This window comes from Cydia pomonella, unplaced genomic scaffold (assembly GCF_033807575.1).
Source record: "Cydia pomonella isolate Wapato2018A unplaced genomic scaffold, ilCydPomo1 PGA_scaffold_90, whole genome shotgun sequence".
Classification (NCBI taxonomy): Eukaryota; Metazoa; Arthropoda; class Insecta; order Lepidoptera; family Tortricidae; genus Cydia; species Cydia pomonella.
Genome location: NW_026907923.1, coordinates 25,266 through 51,482, shown reverse-complemented (window position 1 = coordinate 51,482; position 26,217 = coordinate 25,266). Strand labels below are relative to the sequence as shown.

Here is a 26,217-nt window from a genome sequence, read left to right as displayed (position 1 = left end):
TTATCATTTTAGTTTCTATAATTCGAACTCATGGAAATGATTATTTTCAGAGATTTAATTTATTATAAAAAATGTTAAAATTTTTATTTATGGTTATTTTTATGATTCCTTTATGTTTTATTAAAAATATATTTTGATTGGTTCAAATATTTTTATTTGTTATAATATTTTTATTTATAAATTTAAGAATAAGATTATATAATTTTAGAAATTTAAGTTATATATTTGGATGTGATATAATTCTTTTGGTTTAATTTTACTAAGAATTTGAATTGTGGTTTAATATTAATAGCAAGAGAAAATTTTATTAAAATAAAATTTTATGTTAATTTTTTTTTATTTAATGTTATTTTTTTGTTAATTATATTATATATAACTTTTTCAGTTATAAATTTATTTATATTTTATTTATTTTTGAGGGGAGTTTTAATTCCTACATTATTATTAATTATAGGATGAGGGTATTCAACCTGAGCGAATTCAAGCTGGGTTATATTTATTATTTATACTTTATTTGCTTCATTGCCATTATTATTAGGTATTTTTTTATTTTTAATAGAGGAAAATTATATTATAATTTATTTTATAAAATTTTTAAATTTAAAATATATATTTACTTTATTTTAGAATAATTATAGCTTTTTTAGTAAAAATACCTATATATTTTGTTCATTTATGATTACCCAAGGCTCCTGTAGAGGCTCCTGTATCTGGGTCAATAATTTTAGCGGGGATTATATTAAAAATTAGGAGGTTATGGTTATTACGAGTAATAATTTTTATACAACAAGTAGGTTTAAAATTCAATTTATTTGAATTATTATTAGTTTATTAGGTGGATTTTATGTAAGATTAAATTGTTTTTGTCAAGTTGATATTAAATCTTAATTGCATATTCTTCAGTAGCTCATATAAGTTTAGTTATTGGGGGAATTATAACGATAAGTTATTGAGGATTTTTAGGCTCTTATGTTTTAATAATTGGACATGGATTATGGTTCTTCTGGAATATTTTGTTTAGCCAATATTAATTATGAACGTTTACATAGACGAAGATTATTTATTAATTAAAGGAATAATTAAATTTTATACCTTCAATAAGATTATGATGATTTTTATTAATATCGAGAAATATAGCTGCTCCGCCTTCTTTAAATTTAATGGGGAGAGATTATATTAATTAATAGATTAATAAGATGATGTTGATTTTCAATAATTTTTTTAATATTAATTTCTTTTTTTAGAGCTGGATATAGTTTATATTTATATTCTTATACTCAGCATGGAAAATATTATTGTGGAATTTATAGATTTTATATAGGGGTATCTCGAGAATATTTAATATTACTTTTACATTGATTACCTTAAACATTTTAATTATAAAAATTGATTACAGAATAATTTGATTTTACTTAAATAATTTAAATAAAATATTGATTTGTGGTATCAAAAATATGAATAATTCATTTTAGGTTATTAAGAAAAATTTTATTTGTTTTTAAGTTTTTTTTTTTTATTTTTTTTTTAGTATAATAAATTTTTTATTTATAATTTATTTTATTTATAATAATCTAGTTTTCTTTTAGAATGGGAAGTTATTTCTTTTAATTCTAATATAATTATTATGTCAATTTTATTAGATTGAATATCTTTATTATTTATAATATTTGTTTCTTTAATTTCTTCTGTTGTATTTTTTACAGAAAAAGATATATGTCTTCCTGAGAGGAATTTGAGGTCGTTTTATAGTTTAGTTTTATTATTTGTTTTTTCTAATGATTTTATTATTATTAGCCCAAATATAATTAGAATTTTTTTAGGTTGAGATGGTTTAGGTTTAGTTTCTTATTGTTTAGTAATTTATTATCAAATGTTAAGTCTTATAATGCTGGGGATATTAACAGCTCTTTCTAATCGAATTGGGGATGTTTGTATTTTAATTTCTATCTCTTGAATAATAAATTATGGGAGTTGAAATTATATTTTTTATTTAAATTTTATGTCTAATGATTTTTCTATAAAAATAGTTGGAATTATAATTATTTTAGCTGCTATAACTAAAGAGCTCAATTCCTTTTAGATCATGATTACCTTGTGGCTATAGCTGCTCCTACTCCTGTTTCAGCTTTAGTACATTCATCTACATTAGTTACAGCTGGGATTTATTTTATTAATTCGATTTAATAATTTATTATTGGATTTATTTATATTAAAAATTTTATTATTATTATCTGGTTTAACTATATTTTATAGCAGGAATTACAGCAAATTATGAATTTGACTTGAAAAAAATTATTGCATTATCTACTTTGAGACAATTAGGGTTAATAATAAGAATTTTAAGAATAGGATTACCAGATTTAGCATTTTTTTCATTTATTAACTCATGCCTATATTTAAAGCTTTATTATTTATATGTGCTGGGGTAGTTTATTCATATAATAAATAATATTCCAAGATATTCGTTATATGGGGGGAATTAGATATTATTTACCGTTTACTTCTTTATGTTTAAATATTTCTAATATGGCTTTATGTGGAAATTCCCTTTTTAGCTGGATTTTATTCAAAGGATATAATTTTAGAATTAGTTTCTTTAAGATATTTAAAATATATTTATTTTTTTTTATATTATATTTCTACTGGGCTAACTATATATTATAGATTTCGTTTAATAATATACTTAATGATTAATGATTTTAATTTATTAAGAATTTATAATTTATATGATGAAGATTTATTATATTAAAGAGTATATTTACTTTATTATTTATGAGAGTTGTTAGAGGTAGATTTTTGAGATGATTAATTTTTTCATATCCATATATAGATTTATTTACCATTTAATTTAAAATAATAGTTATTTATGTAAGTTTATTAGGGATATTAATAGGATATTTAGTTAGTAATATAAAAATTTATTCTTTAAATAAATTTTTATCTACTTATACTTTAAGAAATTTTTTAAGATTAATATGATTTATGCCTAATTTATCAACTTATGGTTTAAGATATAATTTTTTTAAATTTTGGTCAAAATTTATTAAAAATTGTTGATATAGGTTGAAGAGAAATATATAGAGGTCAGGGAATATTTTTAATTTTTAAAAAAATATTCTATTTTTTATTATTTTTATCAAATAAATAATTTTAAAATTTATTTATTTAGATTTGTTTTATGATAGTTATTATATTATTTATTTTATTTATTTATTTAAAATAGCTTATATATAGAGCATAATATTGAAAGATATTAAGGAGATTTTAATCTTTAAATATATTTTATTTATAAAAAAAGTAAATTTTTATTTTACAATGAAAAATGTAATGTTTTATTTAAACTATATAAATAGAAATAATATGGAATTTAACCACTAAAAATTAAGTTAGCAGCTTAATTTTAATTATTTTATTTCTTAATTGGAAATAAATTTCAATTTTATCATTAACAGTGATATACCTCTATTTTGTTTCAATTAAGGAATAAATAAGGAGTTAATTAAACTCTATCTTTTAAGTCGAAATTAAATGCATTATTGCTTCTTATTTTAAGATAAAATTAAAAATTTAATATTTTTGAATGCAAATCAAATGTTTTTATAAACTATTATCCTAAAAAGGTATATTTATTTAATTAGTTCATTTTAATATATTTTGATTTCATTCATGATATAATCCTAAAATTAAAAATAAGTATAAAAAAAATATCTAATTTTTGTTCAAATAATTAAATTTACATATATAAAGTTGAAATTATAGGAAAAATTAAGGGCAATTTCTACATCAAAAATTAAGAAAATAACTGTAATTAAAAAAAAAATGAAGGGAAAAGGGGATACGAGCTGAGGGAATTTTGGGTCCAAATCCACACTCAAAAGGGAAGATGTTTCTCTGGTCAATGAATGATTTTTTTGATAAAATTGTTGATAAAAATATTATAATATTTGCTAAAATAATAAAGATAGTTGAAATTAATATTATTATAAAAATTATTTATATTAATAAGAATTAAACTTTTTGATTGGAAGTCAAATATACTAAATATATTATATAAATAGTTAATTTCCTCATCAATAGATAGAGATATAAAGGAATATCATACTACATCTACAAAATGTCAATATCAGGCAGCAGCTTCAAAATCCAAAGTGATGATTACTTGAAAAATGATTATTTATATGTCGAATTAACAAATAAATAAAAAAAAAATTGTTCCAATTATTACATGAAGGCCATGAAAACCTGTTGCTATAAAAAATGTAGATCCATAAATTCTATCTGCAATATGAAAAGGAGCTTCATATATTCATATGCTTGAAGAATAGTGAAATAAATTCCTAATATTACTGTGATAAAGAGACCTTGAGTTGTTTGAGGTAAAAATTATTTTCTATTAAAGCATGATGTGCTCATGTAACTGTAATTCCTGATGTAATTAAAATAATAGTATTTAATAAAGGAATTTGAAATGGATTAAATGGGGTAATACTTATAGGTGGTCATATTATACCGAATTTCAATATTTGGGGAGAGACTTCTGTGAAAAAAATGCCCAAAAAAAAATGAAATAAAAAAAAAAAATTTCTGAATAATAATATAAGATTATTCCTCATCGAAGTCCCTTAGAAACTAAAATTGTATGTTTACCTTGTAAAGTACCTTCTCGACAAATATCTCGTCATCATTGATATATTGTTAAAATTGTGATAATATATCCTAAAATTATAAATTTATATTAAAATTATGAAATCTTTTACTATTCCTGTTACTAAAGTTAAAACTCCAATAGCTCCTGTTAAAGGTCATGGACTATAATCTACTAAATGATAAGGGGTGATTATGATGTGTTGTTCATTAGTAATTATTAGTTAACTTCACTAGCATAAAGATTTCTTAAAATAGAAATTACATAAGATTGAATAACAGCAACAGCTGATTCTAGAATTATTAATAAGATTTGAATTATTACTAAAATAGGCATAAAATAAGAAGCTATATGAGGGCCAGTAACCTCTTAATAAAGTTATTAATAGATGTCCTGCAATTATATTTGCAGTTAATCGAACAGCTAAAGTTCCAGGACGAATAATATTACTAATAGTTTCAATTAAAACTATAAAAGGTATTAAGATACCTGGTGTACCTTGAGGGATTATATGAGCAAATATATGTTGTGAGTTATTAATTCATCCATAAAATATAAATCTTAATCATAAAGGAAGAGAAATTGATAATGAAAGAGTTAAATGACTAGTGCTTGTAAAGATATAAGGGAATAATCCTAAAAAATTATTAAATAAGATAAATGAAAATATAGATACAAAAATAAATGTTGATCCATTTAATCCATTTGCACCTAATAATGTTTTAAATTCTTTATGTAAAGTATTTAAAATAATATTTCATAAGATTGAAAATCGATTAGGAATTAATCAAAATGAGTATGGAATAAATATTAAACCAATTAAAGTTCTAATTCAATTAATTGATAAATTGAATAAATTAGTTGTTGGATCAAAAATTGAAAATAAATTATTTATCATTTTCAATTAAGGTTTTTTAAGGAAATTTTTTTATTATTTTCTATATTATTTATTTTTAAATCAAAAATATAGTAATTTATAATATTAAATAAAATAAAAACACAAATAAAAAAAAAGAAAGAAATTATTCAATTAATTGGTATTATTTGAGGGATAAAAGAATATTACTAAAGTAATAATTTAAATTTGACATATTTATGTTATAAATTAACTAATTCTTTTCATTAGAAGTAATTGCTAATTTACTATTAAATGGTTTAAGAGACCAGTACTTGCTTTCAGTCATCTAATGAAGAATAATTATTAATTCAATTAATAAAATTTTTAATTGAAACACTTTCAATTACAATAGGTATAAGCTATGATTTGCTCCACAAATTTCGGAACATTGTCCATAAACAAATTCCAGGACGATTAATAAAAAAATTAGTTTGATTGAGTCGACCTGGGTTAGCATCTACTTTTAACCCCTAATGAAGGAATTGTTCAGGGAATGGATTACATCTGTCTGTAACTATAATTCGAATTTGATTATTTATAGGATAATAATTCGATTATCTACATCTGTAGACGAAAACTATTACTATTTATTTCATTTGGGGGATTATATATGAATCAAATTGATATTGTGAAAATCTGAATATTCATACTTCAATATCATTGATGACCATAGATTTTAATGTAATTAAGGGGTTATTTAATCATCTAATAAGTATAATAAACGTAATGATGGTAAAGCAATAAAAATTAAAGTAATTGCTGGTAAAATTGTTCAAATTAATTCAATTATTTGACCTTCTAATAAAAATCGATTAATGTAAGAGTTAAAAAATAAACTAATTATTAAATATCCAACTAAAATTGTAATTATAATTAAAATAATTAAAGTATGATCATGAAAAAAAATAATTTGTTCTATTAATGGGGAAGCTCTATTTTGAAGATTAAGATTAGATCAAGTTGCCATTTCTAAAAAAAATAATTCCTTTATAAATGGGGTTAAAATCCATTACATATAATCTGCCATATTAGAAATTTCTTAAAATAGGTAATTCATTATATGAATGTTCTGCTGGTGGAAGATTTTGATATCATTCAATAGAAGAATTTATATTTAATGGGAATAAAATAATTCGTTTTTTTACTATAGATTCTCAAATAATAATTAATATTAATATTGTTGCAATTAAAGAAATATAAGATCCTAAAGATGATACAACATTTCATGAAGAGTAAGTATCTGGATAATCAGAATATCGTCGAGGTATTCCAGCTAATCCTAAAAAAATGTTGAGGAAAAAATGTTAAATTTACTCCGATAAATATAATAAAAAATTGAATTGTTAAAAGATAAGGACTTATTGATAGTCCAGTCAAATAATGGATATCAATGAACACAATCCTCCTATAATAGCAAAATACAGCCCCTATTGATAAACGTAGTGGAGTGAGCTACTACGTAGTATGTATCATGAAGAGTTACATCAATAGAGGAATTGGCTAAAATAACACCTGTTAAACCTCCACTGTAAATAAGAATACGAATCCTAAACTCACTAATAAGAGGGACTATAATTAATTTGTGTGCCATGAAGAGTAGCTAGTCACACTAAAAATTTTAATTCCTGTAGGAACGGCAATAATTATTGTAGCTGATGTAAAATAAGCTCGGGTGTCAATATCTATTCCTACTGTAAATATATGATGAGCTCAAACGACAAATCCTAATAATCCAATTGCTAATATGGCATAAATTATCCCTAAACATCCAAATGTTTCTTTTTTACCTCTTTCTTTGAGAAATAATGTGGGAAATTATACCAAATCCTGGTAATTAAAATATAAAACTTCAGGATGACCGAAAAAATCAAATAAGTGTTGATAGAGAATAGGATCAACCTCCCCAGCAGGATCAAAAAATGATGTATTAAGATTTCGATCTGTAAGAGCATAGTAATAGCACCTGCTAATACTGGTAATGATAAAAGAAGTAAAAGAGCTGTATTCCTACAGCTCCAACAAATAATGGTATTTGATCTAATGATATATTATTAGGTCGTATATTAATAATAGTTGTAATAAAATTAACAGCTCCTAACAATAGAAGAAATACCTGCTAAATGTAGAGAAAAATAGCTAAATCACCAGATCTTCCTCTATGGTCAATATTAAAGAAGAGTGGGGGGTACACTGTTCATCCTGTTTCCTGCTCCATTTTCAACGATTCTGCTTGAAATTAAAAGTATAATAGATGGAGGTAATAGTCAAAATCTTATATTATTTATTCGAGGGAAAGCTATATCAGGAGCTCCCAATATTAGTGGTACTAATCAATACCAAATCCACCAATTATAATAGGTATTACTATAAAAAAAATTATAATAAAAGCAATGAGCAGTTACAATAGTATTATAAATTTGATCATCACCAATTAAAGATCCTGGGTTTCCTAATTCTGCTCGAATAAGTAATCTTAGAGAAGTTCCTACTATTCCGGCTCAAATACCAAAAATAAAATATAATGTTCCAATATCTTTATGATTTGTAGAATAAAGTCATTTTCGCTAATAAAATGGCTGAGAATTAAGCGATAAATTGTAAATTTATTAACGAGAAAAATTTCTCTTATATTATAAAAGTCTTATAGTTAAAATTATAATATAAAATTGCAAATTTTAAAGGTGGAAAAAATTCTAAGGCTTAAAGAAATTTTTTCTTTATAAATAATTTTGAAGATTATTAGTTTAAATTAACTTAAAACCTTTATAAATAAAAAAAAGTTCCTAGTAATTATTCCTAATAATGAAATTATTCTTAAAAAATTAATAAAAAAAAAAGAATTATTTTTAATTTTAATTTTAAATCATTTTAATTTTAAATAATTAAATATTAAAGAAGAATAAATAATTCGAATATAATATAATAATATAATTAATCTTATTATTACAAAAATAAATGTTAAAATAAGAAAATTATTTTTTAATATAAAATTAATTACTATTCATTTTGGAAAAAATCCAATGAACGGAGGTAACCCCCCTAAAGATAAAAAATTAATTATAAGAGATATTTTAATTAAACTATTTAAATTAGTAATAAATAATTGATTAATAAAATAAATATTAAATATAAAAAATATTAAACATAATAATCTATTTAAAAAACTATAAAAGCAAAAATAAATTAATCATAAATTTTCTCTAATTATGATTGATGATAGCATTCATCCTAAGTTATTAATCGATGAAAAGGCCATTAATTTACGTAAAGAGGTTTGGTTTAATCCTCCAATAGCTCCGATAATTACATTTAAAAATAAATAATAATTAAAAATTTATTATGATAATAATAAGACAATAAAATTATGGGGGAAATTTTTTGTCATGTTATTAAAATAAAACAATTTAATCAAGATAAACCTTCTATAATATTAGGAAATCAGAAATGAAAGGGGGCTGATCCTATTTTTATTAGTAAGGTTGAATTTATTATAATAGATATAATATTTATTTCTAAATTTATAAATAATATTTTTATTAAAAATAATAAATAAAAAATTAATTGATGCAATAGATTGAATAAGAAAATATTTTAAAGAGGCTTCAGAGGCAAATAAATTTTTTGAGTTAGAAATTAGAGGAATAAATCTTAATAAATTAATTTCTAATCCAACTCAACACCCAAATCATGAATTTGAAGAAATAGAAATTAATGTACTAAAACATAGAATAAATATGAAAAATATTTTATTTGAATTGATAAAAAAAAAAAATATAAAATAGAAAATAGTTTCAGAAAGAATTTAAAGTTCTTTGTAAATATATTTTAGTGTATGATGCACAATAATTTTTGATATTATTAGATATAGTTTAATTCTATAAAGTATAATAAAGGTAGAATTCTACATAATTTATCCTATCAGAATAATCCTTTTTTTTCAGGCACTTTATTTTTTAAAAAAAAGGGATTTCCTTTATATTTGGGGTATGAACCCAAAAGCTTAATTTAGCTTATTTTAATTTAATATTTAAAGAAAAATTATTAAAAATGGTTTAATAAAATATTATAATTAAATATTTATTAATATTATTTTAATATTATTTTAATATTAAATATTTAATAATAATAATAATAATAATAATAATAATAATAATAAATAATAATAATAATAATAATAATAATAATAATAAATAATAATAATAATAATAATAAATTATAAATAAATATTTAAAATTAAATTTTTATATTATTATTTATATAAATTTTTATATAATTATGAATATGAATATTCAAAATTTAATATGGAACATTAATTAATAAAATTTTAAATAGCAAATGTAATTTTTAATATGAATATTATAAATAAAAAAAAAAAGAAATTATTTAATATTTATTATTATTATTAAATATTTAATATAAAAAATAAAAAAAAAAAAATCTATACAAAAAAAAAATTATATAAATAAATTTTTTATGATTTAAAATAATTTTTTAAAAATTTATTTACATATAAATTTTAGTATAAAATTTTAATTATTTTAATAATGTTTAATTTATGAAAATAGTAATTAATATTAAAAATTTAAGAAATTAAGATTTAGTAATATATAAATTAATAACAAATTTTGTGCCAGCAGTTGCGGTTATACAAAAATTAAATTAAATTTTATTAGATATTAATAAATAATTAAATAAATTAATTTAAATATTAGATTATTAGGTGAAATTTTAATTTAATTAAAATTTATAAGAAGAATTAATTATGATTTAATAAATTTTATTATAAACTAGGATTAGATACCCTATTATTAAAAATTTAAATAAAAATACTAAAATAGTAAATAATTATTTATTGAAACTTAAATAATTTGGCGGTATTTTAGTTTATTTAGAGGAATCTGTTTATTAATTGATAATCCACGAATAATTTTACTTAATTAAAAATTTTGTATATCGTTGTTAAAAAAATATTTTTAAATAAATTATAATATTTTAAAATTTTAAATAAAAATTAAATCAGATCAAGATGCAGATTATAATTAAGAATATAATGGATTACAATAAATTTATTTATATGGAAATTGAATTGAAAAATTAAATTGAAAGTGGATTTAAATGTAATTTTATTTAATTTGGTAAAATGATTAAAAATTAAAATATGTACATATTGCCCGTCGCTTTCATTTATAAGTTGAAATAAGTCGTAACAAAGTAGAGGTACTGGAAAGTGTTTCTAGAAAGATCAAATTAGAGCTTGAAATTTAAGCATTTCATTTACATTGAAAAGATAATATTATTTTATTTAATTTGAGTGGGGGAAAATTAATATAAAAATTTATTAATAAAAATAATTTTAATAAAATATGATAATGGGGGTTAAAGTATTTTATAAAAAAAAAATTATTTAATTTATAGTAAATTAGTATTGTGAAAGAAATTTGAAATATTTGAAATAAAAATTATAAAAAAAGTAAATTTAAATTATTGTATCTTGTGTATCAGAGTTTATTAATTAAAAATTTTTATAAAAAAAAAAAATTCTCGAATTTAAAAGAGTTAATTAAATAAAAAATTTATTGTAGCAAAAATATTTTTTATATTTAATTAGAAATGAAATGTTAATCGTTTTTAAAAATATCTAGTTTTTTCAGAAAAAAATTTAATTTTAAATTAATTTAATTAAAAATTTTATTAAAAAATTTTTTAAATAATTAAATTTAATATTTTAAGGGATAAGCTTTAATTTAAATTTTTATAAAAAATTTAAATTTATTTTGAAAATTTTAAAATTTATATTGTTTAAAAATTATAATTTTTTATAAATAATTTCATTAAAAAATAAAATTTAATTAATATTTAAATTTTTATGAGAAAATAAAAATTAATAAAAAATTTTTAGTTATAATGATAAAATTAGTATATATAATCATATTAATTAATCTTATAAATAAGTATAAATGTAAAATTAATTATAAGGAATTCGGCAAAATTTTATATTCACTTGTTTATCAAAAACATGTCTTTTTGAAATAATTTAAAGTCTAATCTGCCCACTGATGAAAATTAAAGGGCTGCAGTATTTTGACTGTACAAAGGTAGCATAATCATTAGTCTCTTAATTGGTGACTTGTATGAAAGATTGGATGAGATATAAGCTGTCTTATTATTATTTATAGAATTTAATTTTTTAATTAAAAAGTTAAAATATTTTTAAAAGACGAGAAGACCCTATAGAGTTTTATATAATTTATTAATTATAAATTTTTTTATTAATTTAAAATTTAAATTAATAAGTATATTTTATTGGGGTGATAGAAAAATAAAATTAACTTTTTTTAATTTAATATATATATATATATATATATATATATATATATATATATATATATAAACATTAATAAGTGAATAAATGATCCATAATTTATGATTAAAAGATTAAATTACCTTAGGGATAACAGCGTAATTTTTTTTTTTAGTTCAAATAAAAATAAAAGTTTGCGACCTCGATGTTGGATTAAGGTAAAATTTAAATGCAAAAGTTTAAAATTTTGATCTGTTCGATCATTAAAACCTTACATGATCTGAGTTCAAACCGGTGTAAGCCAGGTTGGTTTCTATCTTTAGAATATAAAAATATTTTAGTACGAAAGGATCAAATATTTAAAATAATTTTATAAAAAAGAATTTTATTAAATTTATTTATAAAGCTATTTTGGCAGAAAAGTGTAATGGTTTTAGAAATCATTAATATATAAAATAATTTATATATATAGTAAATGATTAAAAATGATTATTTATTAATTTTTATTGGGTTGGTAATATTAATTTTAGGGGTTTTAATTGGTGTTGCTTTTTTAACTTTGTTAGAACGTAAAGTATTAGGTTATATTCAAATTCGAAAAGGACCTAATAAATTGGGAATTATAGGAATTTTACAGCCTTTTAGTGATGCAATTAAATTATTTACTAAGGAACAAACTTATCCTTTATATTCAAATTATTTTGCTTATTATTTTTCTCCTATTTTTAGTTTTTTTTTATCTTTATTAATTTGAATAGTTATTCCTTATTATTTTAATATGATTAGATTTAATTTAGGATTTTTATTTTTTTTTTGTTGTACTAGTATGGGGGTATATACATTAATAGTGGCAGGTTGATCTTCTAATTCTAATTATGCATTATTAGGGGGGTTACGAGCTGTTGCTCAAACTATTTCTTATGAAGTTAGTTTAGCTTTAATTATGATATCTGTTATTATTATAATTATAGATTTTAATTTATTAAAGTTTAGAAATTATCAAATAACAATTTGATTTGTATTTATTATATTACCTTTATCTTTATGTTGATTATCTTCAAGTTTAGCGGAAACTAATCGAACACCTTTTGATTTTGCTGAGGGTGAAAGAGAATTAGTTTCTGGATTTAATATTGAATATAGAAGAGGAGGATTTGCTTTAATTTTTTTAGCTGAATATTCGAGAATTTTATTTATAAGTATATTATTTATCTTAATATATATAGGAGGTTATGATTTAACATTTTTTTTTTACTTAAAATTGGTATTTATTTCATTTTTTTTTATTTGAGTTCGTGGGACATTACCTCGTTATCGATATGATAAATTAATATATTTAGCTTGAAAGAGATATTTACCTCTTTCTTTAAATTTTTTAATATTATTTATTGGTGTAAAAATTTTTTTTATTTAAATATAATTTTTTTAGTATAAATTAATAGAATATAATAATTCTTTCTTAAGTTTTCAAAACAAATGCTTATAACAAGCTCATTAATTAATTAATTAAAAATTAAGTTATCTCAGTATTTATTTAATAAAGGATTAAAAATAAAATAAGAAAAATATAATACAGTGAGAAGTTGTCCTGTAATAATATAAGGTTCTTCTACAGGTCGGGCTCCAATTCAAGTTAATAGAATAACGGTAGTTACTATAGATCAAAATAAAATTTGATTAATAGGGTAAAATTGAATTCCCTGAATTTTTTTATTAAAAGTTATAGGTAAAATAATTAAAATTAAAATGGATATAACTAAAGCAATTACTCCTCCTAATTTATTGGGAATAGATCGTAAAATTGCATAAGCAAATAAGAAATATCATTCAGGTTGAATATGAACAGGGGTAACTAAAGGATTTGCTGGAATAAAATTATCTGGATCTCCTAAAAGATATGGGTTAATTATAGTTAATATAATTAAAATAAATAGTATAATTAAAAATCCGACTAAATCCTTAAAAGAAAAAAAAGGATGAAAAGGAATTTTATCTAAATTTCTATTAATACCTAATGGATTATTTGAACCTGTTTGATGTAAAAATAATAAATGAATTATTGTTATTATTGCAAGAATAAATGGAAGAAGAAAATGGAAAGTATAAAATCGTGTTAATGTTGCATTATCAACGGCAAATCCTCCTCAAATTCAATTTACTAATATATTTCCTAAGTATGGAATTGCTGATAAAAGATTAGTAATAACTGTTGCTCCTCAAAATGATATTTGGCCTCAAGGTAATACATATCCTATAAAAGCTGTTCCTATTAATAAAAATAAAATAATTACTCCTACTATTCAAGTGTATTTTAAATTAAATGATTCATAATAAATTCCTCGTCCGATATGAAGATAAACACAAATAAAGAAAAATGATGCTCCATTAGCATGTAATGTTCGAATTAATCATCCGTAATTTACATTTCGGCAAATATAATTTACACTAAAGAATGCTATTTCAATATTAGCTGTATAATATATTGTTAAAAATAATCCAGTTAAAATTTGAATTATTAAACATAATCCTAATAGGGATCCAAAATTTCATCATGTTGAAATGTTAGAGGGAGATGGTAAATCAATTAATGAACCATTAATAATTTTAAAAATAGGGTGAGTTTTTCGTAAAGGTTTGTAGTTATTTATCATTAGTGATATATTAAGATGAAGATCGTAAAGGCCCAAAAAAAATATTGGTGATTTTTACAACTGCTACTAATCCAATAAAAAGGTAGATAATTATTATTATTATTATTAAAAATGTTTGATTATTATATAATTTAGAAAGTCTAATTTTATTTTCATTATTAAAAAATAAATTAATATTAAAAAAATTATTTATTTCATCATTAAAAAAAGTATTTATTCAATTCAATTTTAGGGAAAAGAATAAATTAATTAATAAAATTAGGTTAAAATTAATAAAAATAAGTTTAATAAAAAAAGAGTTATTTTTAAACAGTTCATTAGAAGCGATTCTTGAAACATAAATAAATAAAACTAATAATCCTCCTAAGAAAGTTAAGAATAAAATATATGAAAATCAATAGGTATTAATTAATATTCCGGTTAATAAACAAGTAAATACAGTTTGAATTAAAATTATTAATCCTATTGATAAAGGATGCACTAAAAAAAATATAAATAAAGATAATATTAATATGGATAATGATAAGAATAAAATTTCAAAGAATAGTTTAATAAAATAATAATTTTGGAGATTATAGATAAAGAGTTTTCTTTTTCTTTGAAGTTTTTAAAGAAAAATCTTATTTTTGATTTACAAGACCAATGTTTTTTTTAAACTATAAAAACAAATTTACTAATGAAAATATATGATATTTTATTAGTAATTATTTTTATATTTATTATTGGTAATTTAATTTTTGTATCAAAACATAAACATTTATTAATTATTTTATTAAGTTTAGAATTTATAGTTTTAACAATTTTTTTATTTATGTTAATAGTTTTAAGTTTTATAAATTATAATATATATATATTAATAGTTTTTTTAGTATTTGCAGTTTGTGAAGGAGCTTTAGGTTTATCAATTTTAGTTTCTATAATTCGAACTCATGGAAATGATTATTTTCAGAGATTTAATTTATTATAAAAAATGTTAAAATTTTTATTTATGGTTATTTTTATGATTCCTTTATGTTTTATTAAAAATATATTTTGATTGGTTCAAATATTTTTATTTGTTATAATATTTTTATTTATAAATTTAAGAATAAGATTATATAATTTTAGAAATTTAAGTTATATATTTGGATGTGATATAATTTCTTTTGGTTTAATTTTACTAAGAATTTGAATTTGTGGTTTAATATTAATAGCAAGAGAAAATTTATTAAAAATAAAATTTTATGTTAATTTTTTTTTATTTAATGTTATTTTTTTGTTAATTATATTATATATAACTTTTTCAGTTATAAATTTATTTATATTTTATTTATTTTTTGAGGGGAGTTTAATTCCTACATTATTATTAATTATAGGATGAGGGTATCAACCTGAGCGAATTCAAGCTGGGTTATATTTATTATTTTATACTTTATTTGCTTCATTGCCATTATTATTAGGTATTTTTTTTATTTTTAATAGAGAAAATTATATTATAATTTATTTTATAAAATTTTTAAATTTAAATATATATTTACTTTATTTTAGAATAATTATAGCTTTTTTAGTAAAAATACCTATATATTTTGTTCATTTATGATTACCCAAGGCTCATGTAGAGGCTCCTGTATCTGGGTCAATAATTTTAGCGGGGATTATATTAAAATTAGGAGGTTATGGTTTATTACGAGTAATAATTTTTATACAACAAGTAGGTTTAAAATTCAATTTTATTTGAATTATTATTAGTTTATTAGGTGGATTTTATGTAAGATTAAATTGTTTTTGTCAAGTTGATATTAAATCTTTAATTGCATATTCTTCAGTAGCTCATATAAGTTTAGTTATTGGGGGAATTATAACGATAAGTTATTGAGGATTTTTAGGTTCTTATGTTTTAATAATTGGACATGGATTATGTTCTTCTGGAATATTTTGTTTAGCCAATATTAATTATGAACGTTTACATAGACGAAGATTATTTATTAATAAAGGAATAATAAATTTTATACCTTCAATAAGATTATGATGATTTTTATTAATATCGAGAAATATAGCTGCTCCGCCTTCTTTAAATTTAATGGGAGAGATTATATTAATTAATAGATTAATAAGATGATGTTGATTTTCAATAATTTTTTTAATATTAATTTCTTTTTTTAGAGCTGGATATAGTTTATATTTATATTCTTATACTCAGCATGGAAAATATTATTGTGGAATTTATAGATTTTATATAGGGGTATCTCGAGAATATTTAATATTACTTTTACATTGATTACCTTTAAACATTTTAATTATAAAAATTGATTACAGAATAATTTGATTTTACTTAAATAATTTAAATAAAATATTGATTTGTGGTATCAAAAATATGAATAATTCATTTTAGGTTATTAAGAAAAATTTTATTTGTTTTTTAAGTTTTTTTTTTTTATTTTTTTTTAGTATAATAAATTTTTTATTTATAATTTATTTTATTTATAATAATCTAGTTTTCTTTTTAGAATGGGAAGTTATTTCTTTTAATTCTAATATAATTATTATGTCAATTTTATTAGATTGAATATCTTTATTATTTATAATATTTGTTTCTTTAATTTCTTCTGTTGTAATTTTTTACAGAAAAAGATATATGTCTTCTGAGAGGAATTTGAGTCGTTTTATTATTTTAGTTTTATTATTTGTTTTTTCTATGATTTTATTAATTATTAGCCCAAATATAATTAGAATTTTTTTAGGTTGAGATGGTTTAGGTTTAGTTTCTTATTGTTTAGTAATTTATTATCAAAATGTTAAGTCTTATAATGCTGGGATATTAACAGCTCTTTCTAATCGAATTGGGGATGTTTGTATTTTAATTTCTATCTCTTGAATAATAAATTATGGGAGTTGAAATTATATTTTTTATTTAAATTTTATGTCTAATGATTTTTCTATAAAAATAGTTGGAATTATAATTATTTTAGCTGCTATAACTAAAAGAGCTCAAATTCCTTTTAGATCATGATTACCTGTGGCTATAGCTGCTCCTACTCCTGTTTCAGCTTTAGTACATTCATCTACATTAGTTACAGCTGGGATTTATTTATTAATTCGATTTAATAATTTATTATTGGATTTATTTATATTAAAAATTTTATTATTATTATCTGGTTTAACTATATTTATAGCAGGAATTACAGCAAATTATGAATTTGACTTGAAAAAAATTATTGCATTATCTACTTTGAGACAATTAGGGTTAATAATAAGAATTTTAAGAATAGGATTACCAGATTTAGCATTTTTTCATTTATTAACTCATGCTATATTTAAAGCTTTATTATTTATATGTGCTGGGGTAGTTATTCATATAATAAATAATATTCAAGATATTCGTTATATGGGGGGAATTAGATATTATTTACCGTTTACTTCTTTATGTTTAAATATTTCTAATATGGCTTTATGTGGAATTCCCTTTTTAGCTGGATTTTATTCAAAGGATATAATTTTAGAATTAGTTTCTTTAAGATATTTAAATATATTTATTTTTTTTTTATATTATATTTCTACTGGGCTAACTATATATTATAGATTTCGTTTAATAATATACTTAATGATTAATGATTTTAATTTATTAAGAATTTATAATTTATATGATGAAGATTTTATTATATTAAAGAGTATATTTACTTTATTATTTATGAGAGTTGTTAGAGGTAGATTTTTGAGATGATTAATTTTTTCATATCCATATATAATTTATTTACCATTTAATTTAAAAATAATAGTTATTTATGTAAGTTTATTAGGGATATTAATAGGATATTTAGTTAGTAATATAAAAATTTATTCTTTAAATAAATTTTTATCTACTTATACTTTAAGAAATTTTTTAAGATTAATATGATTTATGCCTAATTTATCAACTTATGGTTTAAGATATAATTTTTTAAATTTTGGTCAAAATTTATTAAAAATTGTTGATATAGGTTGAAGAGAAATATATAGAGGTCAGGGAATATTTTTAATTTTAAAAAAATATTCTATTTTTTATTATTTTTATCAAATAAATAATTTTAAAATTTATTTATTTAGATTTGTTTTATGAATAGTTATTATATTATTTATTTTATTTATTTATTTAAATAGCTTATATATAGAGCATAATATTGAAGATATTAAGGAGATTTTTAATCTTTAAATATATTTTATTTATAAAAAAAGTAAATTTTTATTTTTACAATGAAAATGTAATGTTTTATTTAAACTATATAAATAGAAATAATAATGGAATTTAACCACTAAAAATTAAGTTAGCAGCTTAATTTTAATTATTTTATTTCTTTAATTGGAAATAAATTTCAATTTTATCATTAACAGTGATATACCTCTATTTTGGTTTCAATTAAGGAATAAATAAGGAGTTAATTAAACTCTATCTTTTAAGTCGAAATTAAATGCATTATTGCTTCTTATTTTAAGATAAATTAAAAATTTAATATTTTTTGAATGCAAATCAAATGTTTTTATAAACTATTATCCTAAAAAGTATATTTATTTAATTAGTTCATTTTAATATATTTTGATTTCATTCATGATATAATCCTAAAATTAAAATAAGTATAAAAAAATATCTAATTTTTGTTCAAATAATTAAATTTACATATATAAAAGTTGAAATTATAGGAAAAATTAAGGCAATTTCTACATCAAAAATTAAGAAAATAACTGTAATTAAAAAAAAATGAAGGGAAAAGGGGATACGAGCTGAGGATTTTGGGTCAAATCCACACTCAAAAGGGGAAGATTTTTCTCGGTCAATGAATGATTTTTTTGATAAAATTGTTGATAAAAATATTATAATATTTGCTAAAATAATAAAGATAGTTGAAATTAATATTATTATAAAAATTATTTATATTAATAAGAATTAAACTTTTTGATTGGAAGTCAAATATACTAAATATATTATATAAATAGTTAATTTCCTCATCAATAGATAGAGATATAAAGGAATAATCATACTACATCTACAAAATGTCAATATCAGGCAGCAGCTTCAAATCCAAAGTGATGATTACTTGAAAAATGATTATTTATATGTCGAATTAAACAAATAAATAAAAAAATTGTTCCAATTATTACATGAAGGCCATGAAAACCTGTTGCTATAAAAAATGTAGATCCATAAATTCTATCTGCAATAGTAAAAGGAGCTTCAATATATTCATATGCTTGAAGAATAGTGAAATAAATTCCTAATATTACTGTGATAAAGAGACCTTGAGTTGTTTGAGTAAAATTATTTTCTATTAAAGCATGATGTGCTCATGTAACTGTAATTCCTGATGTAATTAAAATAATAGTATTTAATAAAGGAATTTGAAATGGATTAAATGGGGTAATACTTATAGGTGGTCATATTATACCAATTTCAATATTTGGGGAGAGACTTCTGTGAAAAAATGCCCAAAAAAATGAAATAAAAAAAAAAATTTCTGAAATAATAAATAAGATTATTCCTCATCGAAGTCCCTTAGAAACTAAAATTGTATGTTTACCTTGTAAAGTACCTTCTCGACAAATATCTCGTCATCATTGATATATTGTTAAAATTGTGATAATATATCCTAAAATTAATAAATTTATATTAAAATTATGAAATCATTTTACTATTCCTGTTACTAAAGTTAAAACTCCAATAGCTCCTGTTAAAGGTCATGGACTATAATCTACTAAATGATAAGGGTGATTATGATGTGTTGTCATTAGTAATTATTAGTTAACTTCACTAGCATAAAGATTTCTTAAAATAGAAATTACATAAGATTGAATAACAGCAACAGCTGATTCTAGAATTATTAATAAGATTTGAATTATTACTAAAATAGCAATAAAATAAGAAGCTATATGAGGGCCAGTACCTCTTAATAAAGTTATTAATAGATGTCCTGCAATTATATTTGCAGTTAATCGAACAGCTAAAGTTCCAGGACGAATAATATTACTAATAGTTTCAATTAAAACTATAAAAGGTATTAAGATACCTGGTGTACCTTGAGGGATTATATGAGCAAATATATGTTGTGAGTTATTAATTCATCCATAAAATATAAATCTTAATCATAAAGGAAGAGAAATTGATAATGAAAGAGTTAAATGACTAGTGCTTGTAAAGATATAAGGGAATAATCCTAAAAAATTATTAAATAAGATAAATGAAAATATAGATACAAAAATAAATGTTGATCCATTTAATCCATTTGCACCTAATAATGTTTTAAATTCTTTATGTAAAGTATTTAAAATAATATTTCATAAGATTGAAAATCGATTAGGAATTAATCAAAATGAGTATGGAATAAATATTAAACCAATTAAAGTTCTAATTCAATTAATTGATAAATTGAATAAATTAGTTGTTGGATCAAAAATTGAAAATAAATTATTTATCATTTTCAATTAAGGTTTTTTAAGGAAATTTTTTTATTATTTTCTATATTATTTATTTTTAAATCAAAAATATAGTAATTTATAATATTAAATAAAATAAAAACACAAATAAAAAAAAAGAAAGAAATTATTCAATTAATTGGTATTATTTGAGGGATAAAAGAATATTACTAAAGTAATAATTTAAATTTGACATATTTATGTTATAAATTAACTAATTCTTTTCATTAGAAGTAATTGCTAATTTACTATTAAATGGTTTAAGAGACCAGTACTTGCTTTCAGTCATCTAATGAAGAATAATTATTAATTCAATTAATAAAATTTTTAATTGAAACACTTTCAATTACAATAGGTATAAAGCTATGATTTGCTCCACAAATTTCGGAACATTGTCCATAAAAAATTCCAGGACGATTAATAAAAAAATTAGTTTGATTGAGTCGACCTGGGTTAGCATCTACTTTTACCCCTAATGAAGGAATTGTTCAGGAATGGATGACATCTGTTGCTGTAACTATAATTCGAATTTGATTATTTATAGGAATAATAATTCGATTATCTACATCTAATAGACGAAAACTATTACTATTTATTTCATTTTGGGGGATTATATATGAATCAAATTGAATATTGTGAAAATCTGAATATTCATAACTTCAATATCATTGATGACCAATAGATTTTAATGTAATTAAGGGGTTATTTAATTCATCTAATAAGTATAATAAACGTAATGATGGTAAAGCAATAAAAATTAAAGTAATTGCTGGTAAAATTGTTCAAATTAATTCAATTATTTGACCTTCTAATAAAAATCGATTAATGTAAGAGTTAAAAAATAAACTAATTATTAAATATCCAACTAAAATTGTAATTATAATTAAAATAATTAAAGTATGATCATGAAAAAAAATAATTTGTTCTATTAATGGGGAAGCTCTATTTTGAAGATTAAGATTAGATCAAGTTGCCATTTCTAAAAAAAGGATAATTCCTTTATAAATGGGGTTTAAATCCATTACATATAATCTGCCATATTAGAAATTTCTTAAAATAGGTAATTCATTATATGAATGTTCTGCTGGTGGAAGATTTTGATATCATTCAATAGAAGAATTTATATTTAATGGGAATAAAATAATTCGTTTTTTTACTATAGATTCTCAAATAATAATTAATATTAATATTGTTGCAATTAAAGAAATATAAGATCCTAAAGATGATACAACATTTCATGAAGAGTAAGTATCTGGATAATCAGAATATCGTCGAGGTATTCCAGCTAATCCTAAAAAATGTTGAGGAAAAAATGTTAAATTTACTCCGATAAATATAATAAAAAATTGAATTTTTAAAAGATAAGGACTTATTGATAGTCCAGTAAATAATGGATATCAATGAACAAATCCTCCTATAATAGCAAATACAGCCCCTATTGATAAAACGTAGTGGAAGTGAGCTACTACGTAGTATGTATCATGAAGAGTTACATCAATAGAGGAATTGGCTAAAATAACACCTGTTAAACCTCCAACTGTAAATAAGAATACGAATCCTAAACTTCATAATATAGAGGGACTATAATTAATTTGTGTACCATGAAGAGTAGCTAGTCAACTAAAAATTTTAATTCCTGTAGGAACGGCAATAATTATTGTAGCTGATGTAAAATAAGCTCGGGTGTCAATATCTATTCCTACTGTAAATATATGATGAGCTCAAACGACAAATCCTAATAATCCAATTGCTAATATGGCATAAATTATCCCTAAACATCCAAATGTTTCTTTTTTACCTCTTTCTTGAGAAATAATGTGGGAAATTATACCAAATCCTGGTAAAATTAAAATATAAACTTCAGGATGACCGAAAAATCAAAATAAGTGTTGATAGAGAATAGGATCACCTCCACCAGCAGGATCAAAAAATGATGTATTAAGATTTCGATCTGTAAGAAGCATAGTAATAGCACCTGCTAATACTGGTAATGATAAAAGAAGTAAAAGAGCTGTAATTCCTACAGCTCAAACAAATAATGGTATTTGATCTAATGATATATTATTAGGTCGTATATTAATAATAGTTGTAATAAAATTAACAGCTCCTAAAATAGAAGAAATACCTGCTAAATGTAGAGAAAAAATAGCTAAATCAACAGATCTTCCTCTATGAGCAATATTAGAAGAAAGTGGGGGGTACACTGTTCATCCTGTTCCTGCTCCATTTTCAACGATTCTGCTTGAAATTAAAAGTATAATAGATGGAGGTAATAGTCAAAATCTTATATTATTTATTCGAGGGAAAGCTATATCAGGAGCTCCCAATATTAGTGGTACTAATCAATTACCAAATCCACCAATTATAATAGGTATTACTATAAAAAAAATTATAATAAAAGCATGAGCAGTTACAATAGTATTATAAATTTGATCATCACCAATTAAAGATCCTGGGTTTCCTAATTCTGCTCGAATAAGTAATCTTAGAGAAGTTCCTACTATTCCGGCTCAAATACCAAAAATAAAATATAATGTTCCAATATCTTTATGATTTGTAGAATAAAGTCATTTTCGCTAATAAAATGGCTGAGAATTAAGCGATAAATTGTAAATTTATTAACGAGAAAAATTTCTCTTTTATTATAAAAGTCTTATAGTTAAAATTATAATATAAAATTGCAAATTTTAAGGTGGAAAAATTCTAAGGCTTAAAGAAATTTTTCTTTATAAATAATTTTGAAGATTATTAGTTTAAATTAACTTAAAACCTTTTATAAATAAAAAAAAGTTCTAGTAATTATTCCTAATAATGAAATTATTCTTAAAAAATTAATAAAAAAAAAAGAATTATTTTTAATTTTAATTTTAAATCATTTTAATTTTAAATAATTAAATATTAAAGAAGAATAAATAATTCGAATATAATATAATAATATAATTAATCTTATTATTACAAAAATAAATGTTAAAATAAGAAAATTATTTTTTAATATAAAATTAATTACTATTCATTTTGGAAAAAATCCAATGAACGGAGGTAACCCCCCTAAAGATAAAAAATTAATTATAAGAGATATTTTAATTAAACTATTTAAATTAGTAATAAATAATTGATTAATAAAATAAATATTAAATATAAAAAATATTAAACATAATAATCTATTTAAAAAACTATAAAAGCAAAAATAAATTAATCATAAATTTTCTCTAATTATGATTGATGATAGCATTCATCCTAAGTTATTAATCGATGAAAAGGCCATTAATTTACGTAAAGAGGTTTGGTTTAATCCTCCAATAGCTCCGATAATTACATTTAAAAATAAAATAATAATTAAAAATTTATTATGATAATAATAAGACAATAAAATTATGGGGGAAATTTTTTGTCATGTTATTAAAATAAAACAATTTAATCAAGATAAACCTTCTATAATATTAGGAAATCAGAAATGAAAGGGGGCTGATCCTATTTTTATTAGTAAGGTTGAATTTATTATAATAGATATAATATTTATTTCTAAATTTATAAATAATATTTTTATTAAAATAATAAATAAAAAATTAATTGATGCAATAGATTGAATAAGAAAATATTTTAAAGAGGCTTCAGAGGCAAATAAATTTTTTGAGTTAGAAATTAGAGGAATAAATCTTAATAAATTAATTTCTAATCCAACTCAACACCCAAATCATGAATTTGAAGAAATAGAAATTAATGTACTAAAACATAGAATAAATATGAAAAATATTTTATTTGAATTGATAAAAAAAAAAATATAAAATAGAAAATAGTTTCAGAAAGAATTTAAAGTTCTTTGTAAATATATTTTAGTGTATGATGCACAATAATTTTTGATATTATTAGATATAGTTTAATTCTATAAAGTATAATAAAGGTAGAATTCTACATAATTTATCCTATCAGAATAATCCTTTTTTTCAGGCACTTTATTTTTTAAAAAAAAGGGATTTCCTTTATATTTGGGGTATGAACCCAAAAGCTTAATTTAGCTTATTTTTAATTTAATATTTAAAGAAAAATTATTAAAAATGGTTTAATAAAATATTATAATTAAATATTTATTAATATTATTTTAATATTATTTTAATATTAAATATTTAATAATAATAATAATAATAATAATAATAATAATAATAATAATAATAATAATAATAATAATAATAATAATAATAATAATAATAATAATAATAAATTATAAATAAATATTTAAAATTAAATTTTTATATTATTATTTATATAAATTTTTATATAATTATGAATATGAATATTCAAAATTTAATATTGAACATTAATTAATAAAATTTTAAATAGCAAATGTAATTTTTAATATGAATATTATAAATAAAAAAAAAAAGAAATTATTTAATATTTATTATTATTATTAAATATTTAATATAAAAAATAAAAAAAAAAAAATCTATACAAAAAAAAATTATATAAATAAATTTTTTATGATTTAAAATAATTTTTTAAAAATTTATTTTACATATAAATTTTAGTATAAAATTTTAATTATTTTAATAATGTTTAATTTATGAAAATAGTAATTAATATTAAAAATTTAAGAAATTAAGATTTAGTAATATATAAATTAATAACAAATTTTGTGCCAGCAGTTGCGGTTATACAAAAATTAAATTAAATTTTATTAGATATTAATAAATAATTAAATAAATTAATTTAAATATTAGATTATTAGGTGAAATTTTAATTTAATTAAAATTTATAAGAAGAATTAATTATGATTTAATAAATTTTATTATAAACTAGGATTAGATACCCTATTATTAAAAATTTAAATAAAAATACTAAAATAGTAAATAATTATTTATTGAAACTTAAATAATTTGGCGGTATTTTAGTTTATTTAGAGGAATCTGTTTATTAATTGATAATCCACGAATAATTTTACTTAATTAAAAATTTTGTATATCGTTGTTAAAAAAATATTTTTAAATAAATTATAATATTTTAAAATTTTAAATAAAAATTAAATCAGATCAAGATGCAGATTATAATTAAGAATATAATGGATTACAATAAATTTATTTATATGGAAATTGAATTGAAAAATTAAATTGAAAGTGGATTTAAATGTAATTTTATTTAATTTGGTAAAATGATTAAAAATTAAAATATGTACATATTGCCCGTCGCTTTCATTTATAAGTTGAAATAAGTCGTAACAAAGTAGAGGTACTGGAAAGTGTTTCTAGAAAGATCAAATTAGAGCTTGAAATTTAAGCATTTCATTTACATTGAAAAGATAATATTA

The 26,217-nt window shown here is 20.0% G+C and overlaps 1 protein-coding gene and 13 pseudogenes across 1 annotated transcript; 5 read left to right on the top strand and 9 right to left on the bottom strand.

The window, feature by feature from the left end:
• The first annotated feature begins 11 nt into the window (after window positions 1–11).
• LOC133534370 (NADH-ubiquinone oxidoreductase chain 4-like) lies at window positions 12–1,411 on the top strand (annotated as a pseudogene).
• Window positions 1,412–1,885: 474 nt separating this feature from the next.
• LOC133534359 (NADH-ubiquinone oxidoreductase chain 5-like) lies at window positions 1,886–3,085 on the top strand (annotated as a pseudogene).
• Window positions 3,086–4,055: 970 nt separating this feature from the next.
• LOC133534358 (cytochrome c oxidase subunit 3-like) lies at window positions 4,056–4,806 on the bottom strand (annotated as a pseudogene).
• A 41-nt stretch (window positions 4,807–4,847) lies between these two features.
• On the bottom strand, window positions 4,848–5,829 carry LOC133534357 (ATP synthase subunit a-like; annotated as a pseudogene).
• On the bottom strand, window positions 4,848–6,510 carry LOC133534369 (cytochrome c oxidase subunit 2-like; annotated as a pseudogene).
• A 42-nt stretch (window positions 6,511–6,552) lies between these two features.
• On the bottom strand, window positions 6,553–7,358 carry LOC133534356 (cytochrome c oxidase subunit 1-like; annotated as a pseudogene).
• A 151-nt stretch (window positions 7,359–7,509) lies between these two features.
• LOC133534355 (NADH-ubiquinone oxidoreductase chain 2-like) lies at window positions 7,510–9,339 on the bottom strand (annotated as a pseudogene).
• A 2,034-nt stretch (window positions 9,340–11,373) lies between these two features.
• LOC133534339 (NADH-ubiquinone oxidoreductase chain 1-like) lies at window positions 11,374–13,264 on the top strand (annotated as a pseudogene).
• A 78-nt stretch (window positions 13,265–13,342) lies between these two features.
• On the bottom strand, window positions 13,343–15,113 carry LOC133534341 (cytochrome b-like; annotated as a pseudogene).
• A 352-nt stretch (window positions 15,114–15,465) lies between these two features.
• LOC133534343 (NADH-ubiquinone oxidoreductase chain 4-like) lies at window positions 15,466–16,805 on the top strand (annotated as a pseudogene).
• Window positions 16,806–16,943: 138 nt separating this feature from the next.
• On the top strand, window positions 16,944–18,602 carry LOC133534342 (NADH-ubiquinone oxidoreductase chain 5-like). Its single transcript, XM_061873461.1, is given in 1 exon segment — window positions 16,944–18,602. A coding segment is annotated over 1 exon segment (801 nt). The 5' UTR covers window positions 16,944–17,394; the 3' UTR covers window positions 18,196–18,602.
• Window positions 18,603–19,439: 837 nt separating this feature from the next.
• Window positions 19,440–20,918, bottom strand: LOC133534344 (ATP synthase subunit a-like; annotated as a pseudogene).
• Window positions 19,440–22,879, bottom strand: LOC133534340 (cytochrome c oxidase subunit 1-like; annotated as a pseudogene).
• Window positions 22,880–23,485: 606 nt separating this feature from the next.
• Window positions 23,486–24,714, bottom strand: LOC133534345 (NADH-ubiquinone oxidoreductase chain 2-like; annotated as a pseudogene).
• Window positions 24,715–26,217: the final 1,503 nt, after the last annotated feature.